Source organism: Malaya genurostris, chromosome 1 (assembly GCF_030247185.1).
Source record: "Malaya genurostris strain Urasoe2022 chromosome 1, Malgen_1.1, whole genome shotgun sequence".
Classification (NCBI taxonomy): domain Eukaryota; kingdom Metazoa; phylum Arthropoda; class Insecta; order Diptera; family Culicidae; genus Malaya; species Malaya genurostris.
Genome location: NC_080570.1, coordinates 10249208 through 10256449, shown reverse-complemented (window position 1 = coordinate 10256449; position 7242 = coordinate 10249208). Strand labels below are relative to the sequence as shown.

At 37.5% G+C, this 7242-nt stretch overlaps 1 protein-coding gene across 1 annotated transcript; it reads right to left on the bottom strand.

The window, feature by feature from the left end:
- Nucleotides 1–680: 680 nt before the first annotated feature.
- On the bottom strand, nucleotides 681–1561 carry LOC131440284 (Krueppel-like factor 3). The gene is made up of 2 exons (XM_058611455.1): nucleotides 1015–1561; nucleotides 681–940 (listed from the first exon to the last, which is right to left on the bottom strand). The coding sequence occupies exons 1-2, from the start codon at nucleotides 1559–1561 to the stop codon at nucleotides 681–683; spliced, it is 807 nt and encodes a 268-aa protein (XP_058467438.1).
- Between the last annotated feature and the right edge of the window lie 5681 nt (nucleotides 1562–7242).

Below are 7242 nucleotides of genomic sequence, written 5' to 3'. Positions count from 1 at the left end.
TAAAAATCAGCCCAAGTTTGAGTCAAAAAATATTCTAACGACAAAACAAATGTTTGAATGAGACTGTTTGAATAACAAAAGAAAGGCCTTATCACACTACTAGGCGGATTAAGGTTCTTTTTCTATTGTTGTGACGCGATCACGAAGATTTTGATTCATTTCTCAGTAATAAACGAAACACGATAATTTCAGGCTTCGTTTCATTTGCAAAGAGTTGTGAGGAGATCGTGGGAAATGTTTAATAATTATCAGAAAAAAAGTAAACAAAACGAAAGAGTTTTTTAAAAAATTCACCGAGAATTTCTATGAGTATACTTACTGTCCACAATTTCTAGGATATGTCGTTCAAAGTCAGATTAAATCGAAGTTCAGTAACAAAAATCAGTGTAAAAACTTAAAATTTCAGATTATATTGATAAATTTCGAATCGTACAAATACAAGAGTCGTATGAGAATTTATATTCCAAATCGTTTTATTTTTTCTTACAAAAATACTAGAAACTCTTTACCGCGTAATATAGTGCTTTTTACAAAAAATACATCAGTCATAATATCTCTAAAATAGTCTTCATCTGAAACATGGCAATTCACTGGTCCCAACGTATCACGTAACAAGTTTTTTTCTTATTCATATTTACAACAATTTCCCGCAGCGGAAAAGGCCCGTCGTCTTCCCGGGGCTAGTATCCGTACAGGTGCGACGCGGCCGAGTACATCGGCATCAGCATGGCGGCTGGGGCCAACCCGTACGTGTACCGTTCCTGAGGCATATGCGTTTTGGTGTGCTTTTTCAGGTGATCCCGTCGGCCGAACTTTTTGCCACAGGTTTGACAGGCGTACGGCCGAATTCCGGTGTGGATTCGTTTGTGGCGGGTTAGTTCCTCGTTTCGGGTGAAGGTTTTACTGCAACTTACTTCGTCACATTTGAAGGGACGTTCGCCTGAAGAAACGAAACAAGGAATAAAATTTCGTTAGTGGAATTGAAACGAGGAATCGGGTTAGTTTCGAACTTACCGGTATGAATGCGGATGTGACCTTTCAGCTGACCATTGTTGGAGAATGCTACGTCACAATGGGGGCACTTGAATTTCTTTGGTCGTTGCTTTCGGCTGCTCAAAAGTTTCGCTTTGGCATCCTCACTAAGCACACGAAAATATTCCTGTTCCATTTGCTCATAAGTGATCGGATCGATTGGTACTCCGGTAAAGTTCAATGCCGCTGGTAGTAAATCCATTCCCAATTTCTGCTGACTGCAGTAGTAGTAGTACGAAGCCAAATCCGCCGGGTGCCCCAGGAAAGCACTAACATCATCCAATTCAGGTGTTTCGATCAACGGAAACTTGACGGGACTTTGCATGGGTGATTTGGGTTCCGATGAAACCGGACTTTCCAGATCTAAGCGAGCTCGAATTGCAGCATCAAACGGTTCATGCTTGAACACTCTATCACTTTCACAATCACTAGATTTGCTGGAACTGACCTTATCCCGGCCCTCTGTTGCATCCCAGGGTCTGAACAGGCGCGAATAAGTTTGTGGCGGCATCACCGATTTCACGGACATGATTTTGCACAATGCTCACGAAGGCGAAACGAAACGTCAATTTTGGTTACGAAGCACAAACACAAACTCTTAGGAGCTAAGGAGTGTTGTTGACACTTGGCAATCTGACTGCAAACTGAAGAGTCCAGAGTCAAAATCAACAAATTTAACACAAAACCAAACAATACCGAAGGGATGGAACGGCCAGAAAGATCAAAATATACAACATCCTTTTCTCTAGCCCTAAGATTTTTTGTCACATTCTTGTACATCTAATTGAAACATACGCACGGTCATGCGAAGGGTCGGAAAAACAGAATAGAATCGTCGTACACAGACGGAGGGGAGGCTCTAAGTGGGAAAGATAGGGACTAGCAGCTCGAGAATGGTAAGAAAAGGGTCGCTGCCTCCTCCCATTTTTCGGTGTTCTCTTTGGCCGTAAATTCGTCGATAGTGAGAGTCCCCTATCGGTGATGTGCATTTTGCCAAATATGGTTGCAGATGTGGTGAATTTCGTGGCTAGAAATATGGAGGGTTGCTGTGGTGGTGAAACAAGGTCGGCAGTTGTTGATAAACGCAAAACAGGGGGTGGAACGGAGGTAAATTCAGTGACGGCTCGAAGTAAACAATGGGTTTGCAAATAAATGATCAATTAAACTTTATTTTTCGAATGATTCCAGCTGTTCAAGACATTTGTCTGTCTTACAAGCCAGTTGCGATATGTTCGAGCCCCGACCTGAAAGGATTCGTAGTGTCGATAGGATCCGCTGCGAAGTTTGTTGAAACAGAATGGTAAAATTTCACGAAAGTGATTTAATACCAAAAATTTGTTTGGTTGAAAGACACTCCAGTTGATGTTTGTAAAAGGTAAAGACAGAAACAAAAAATAGTAGGCGATGCGTACTTTCCACACGCGTTTTCTACACTGATGAAAATTCGCATATTATTTAATTTGAATTTGCGAAAAGTGTATCGAAAAAAAAAACATAATCCAAGAGCCAGGGTCGGCCTAAGGCTCATTTTTGGTGTACACACTAAGATTTTATAACGCTGTTTGGTATTTTTTTAGTGAAAACTTTCCGTGAACATCGGAAATAACCGAATTTCCGGTATACGAGTTTTAGTTTACAAAAATTATGCAAATTTTTACAGTACAATCAGTTGCACGCAATTTTTTTACAGAATTCTGTTACAAAAAGGACAATTGATACGGTAAATATTAATAGTCGCCTAGTACGGTAAAAACAGTAACCATTTTGAGAATTTTAAACGTAGAAACGTAGAAATGAAATCATTCTTAAATATTAATTTATCGAGTGTAGATATAACAGGTAGTCCAGCGGGTACAGGATGAAGACGAACGCCTTATTGAAATTTTCAGTTAGTATTCCTTAATTTACCAATATTCATAATTTTCAGGTAATAATATGTTTTTACTGCCGGGAGCATATCTCCAGGAAAAAAGGACACTTCTCAGCGTCCTGACGACAGGAGCTAAATTTTTTCACACTTTGCAGTGAAAAATCAAAGAATACACATTTCCAAAATAGAAAAGCGTAATCAATGAATGAAAAGTTGTATTTATTAGGAAAATCCGAAAACCTTTTAAATTTATTTTTAATTTTAATTTCAACCAAAACAAAACAAAAATTACCGAACCGTCCGTTAGTTGACACCACTGAATTTACTGAATGTTCAGTAGTTGTTTGACAGGCCAAAAAAAATTTTCCATTACCAAATTATCAGCTGTTTAAATATTACCGAATTCTGCGAAATTTTCTAAGTGTGTAAGCAAATTTTGTTGTGAATCATCTGCAATCTATACCAATCATAAAAATGACTCCTTATGGTTTAAATCTTTAACGTCCTCCATCCTTCCTCGCGTTAGAAATTCCGTTTGCTGAAATCGCACATTGCAATTTTCACGATAAAACAATCAAGAATAAGAAAAAACGTTTTTCAAATTTCAGATTTTCGGCGCCCTAGGCGACTGCCTACTTCGGCTCTGCTAAGAGTTTACACTGCCAATAATGGCTAAATAAAACCAAGTATTACTGACCGTTCAGGCCACAGTATACAGAAAAGTTTTTAAGAAGTAGTATGTTACAACAATCTGAGTTAATTTTCACAAAAAAAAATGCAAAAGAAAAACTTATCAAACCGGGAATTCAATCCCCACAATCACTCCTTCTCTATAATCACCAAATTGGCCCACATAACATCGGTAAGTACCTTATGATCAAAAAAGAACCGGAATTCTTTTATTCTCTCAACGTTGGCAACACTTTTATACACATTCTGTCAAATTTTGACGCATATCGTACGATTAGTTTTTTTTTTTGGTGTCTATACAAAGAAGTGGAAAAATTTTCGTGTGGCGATTTTTATAATGGATGAAAATTTAGAACAACGTGCGTGCATCAAATTTTGTGTTGCAAATGGATTTCAGTATTCCGAAACGTTGAAAATGTTAGCAAAGGCCTTTGGTGAATCGTGTCTAGGAAAAACACAGGCATACGAGTGGTATAAACGCTTCAAAGGTGGTCGTACAAGCTTGGATCATGATGAGATCCCTGGCCGCCCAACAACATCTGTTACTGAAGGAAACATTGCATCGGCGAAGCAAATCGTGTTGCAAAATCGTTCTGTACCGATTGGAGAGATTGCTGTGTTGTTGGGCATCTCTTATGGATCAGCCGAACACATTTTAACTGATATTTTGGGTTTGAAACGCGTCGCTTCTCGGCTGGTGCCAAAAAAGCTGAATTTCATTCAAAAACAGCGTCGTGTTGATGTGGCCAAAGAGATGATTTTTGGCCAAAAACTCAACCAATATCATCAACCAAGTACCGTACTCTCCAGATATGGCCCCGTGTGACTTTTTCCTCTTCCCCAGACTCAAATTGCCATTGTGGGGAACGCGTTTTGAGACCATAGAGACCATAAAAGAGAATTCGCTGCGTGAACTAAAGGCCATTCCTTCGGCGGCCTATAAAACTTGTATGGAAAATTGGATCAAGCGTTGGCATGCATGTATTGCCGCAGGAGGAGAGTACTTTGAAGGCGATAATAAAGAGATTTATTAAAAATTGAAATTTTGCGTTTTTTAATAAAATTCCGGTTCTTTTTTGATCATAAGGTATAAAGAGACTTTGATTCAATCTAATCGAATATGAGCCAGTCTAATTTAATATATTGAAAATTAGATATTTTGATTTTGATATTTTGAATTGAATATACGTTTTGTAATTTTTCCTTCGAATCACGCATCTCAATTTTTTTTAGTACAACTGACCTAATTAGTTCAACCTATTTGAGTTAAAAGCAATTATCAAAAAACTGCGACTTTGTTTTTATTCTCTCATGCAGTTTAACCTATTAATTTGGATATTTCTACTCTTATTTCAAAACTTCTTGCCTTTCTCATGTTGAAAGGTTATGCAATCACTTGAAAAACCAACTGGTAAAAATTGGCCAAGTGTCATATATAATTCGACTCAGAGCAATGTCTGTGTGTGTATGTGTCAAATAATCTCGCTAGGTTTTCTCGGAGATGACTGAACCGATTTTGACAACCTTAGATTCAAATGAACGGTCTCACGGTTCCATACGGAATTCCTGAATTTGCATTCGACTTCCGGTTAAGGTGTGTTAAATATTGTACACCGTCACAAAAACCGTAAAAAATTCTAAACTGGACTCAGAACCGATATTCCCAATCTTAGGGTCCAATGAAAGGTTTTATGGTTCTACCTAAGACAAGACCTGACAACTGGCTTCTTATTCTTCCTTTCGAATCATCCTTCTTGTCATTTTCGCCCTGTGGAATAAATACCAACGTATCGGCTACAGTGTAGCCATATTTACAGATTTTTTTAATAATTTTATGCTAAGGAAAAAATATTTATTTAATTTATATTTTTACACTCGGTTTTTGATTTGCAATAAACATGAAAAAATGTTTTGGTGAATGCATTTTTTTATTATATAATAATGCTTAAAAACAATTAATTGAGCTTTGATGACAAAACACGAAATATCTCATGTTGAACTCAAAATCGATTCCATTGTTGACGTATTACCGGATCTTTTGGAAACCGGAAAAAGTCAAGTTTGGATAGAAATGCTTAGTGCGACCACAATGTGGAACAGAACAGTCCATTCTTCTCGTAAAACTAAGCACACTTTCGAGTTTACACTAATTTAATAAATCTTTTTGGGTTACACTTTAATTCACTAAAAAGAAAAACAGCTTGATGCTGATTTTAATTACACAGTGCTTCCACTATAAACATTTATTACAAATGAGATGGAAAAAAGTGAAACATTCTCTAAAAATTTTCATTTTCATTGGTGAGCTAAAATTATACATTTTAATAAACTTCTGATTTTCTGTATACTTGGCATCATTGTTCGCGTACCCTGCAAATGTTTTTTCTTTTCACAATGTGCGGGTAACAACATCAAAATCAGCCAATCAGAAACTGGTCCATTTTGGAACAAAAGCAGCTTCCCAGTTGTCAGATCTTGTCTTAGGGTTCTACCAAAAATTACTGCATATTTTCAGTTTTTTTTCTTAGCTTTGCGGTTTTTTTACACGGATTTCCGAAGTTACGCGGATGTTCGAAGTTACGCAGTTTTTCCTGCGCGGTTTTTTACGCGGTACTTATTTCCCACATAAAAAGAAACCTCAGTGTACTCTGTATGAATTGAGCTTGGAATATAGACATGATTTGAATTTTATTAGAAAATTTCACCTAGTTATACTAATATCCCCGTTTCGGGAGGGGCCCTCTAATAAAAAAAATTAATGTTACTGAAGATTGCTTATGTACCTAATTCTCGGTATGACCATCACCGGCGTTTTTGACAAACACCTTAAACTTTTCCACTGGAACTGACATTATTGAGTATTTACAAAAAAATTTGTGACTGTTCCCGAAAGAAGGTTATTATATTACATTTCTTAACGCTTATTTACAAGAAATTTCTGTCAAATGTCTAATCAGCACAACAATCCACAAGACTTGTGATGATGCGATAGATTCTGAAATCATCTGAATTCACTGAATAGATCATTCGCGAGTAGCACGGAAAGAAGTAATCCGAGCCAGCCCCCTTACTCAGATTAGTGGAGAACGGAAACATCTTCTAAATTTGTAGGTCATACTCACATCGATTTCTCAGAGATGATTTCAGGATTGAGAACAGATAAGAGCTCGTGGAAGCCAAATTAGGTGAACAAGGTGGATGGGCAAGTAATTGGAACTCTAAACCGTTGATTTTAACCATAGTAACGATGCGCTCATGCTCATGTGCTTCATGTAAGGCCATTTCACAGTGGTTTTGGTCTTCATTCGCTGTGCATTATTGCACGTGAATACTTACATTTTTTATGTTTTCAGGTACTCCTCCAAAAGTGTACTTTGGCAATCCCAGAAAACCGACATCATCATCGTTCCGACCCATTGAGCCTAACTTCCAGTCTTTTGGCGGGTAATTCTGTTCTCTGGCGTATAGTAATGAATACAGCCAAACATGTATTCAAAGTGCGCTTGCGTTCGTCTTTTTAAACACAATAATTATGGCACACTCGCGCATTTACTCCGAACACTCAGTACAATTTTATGTATTATTATTATTGTCGTTTATTTCATGTAGTTTTGATACTGTTTATCGGCATTGGAGTTTCGACCATCACG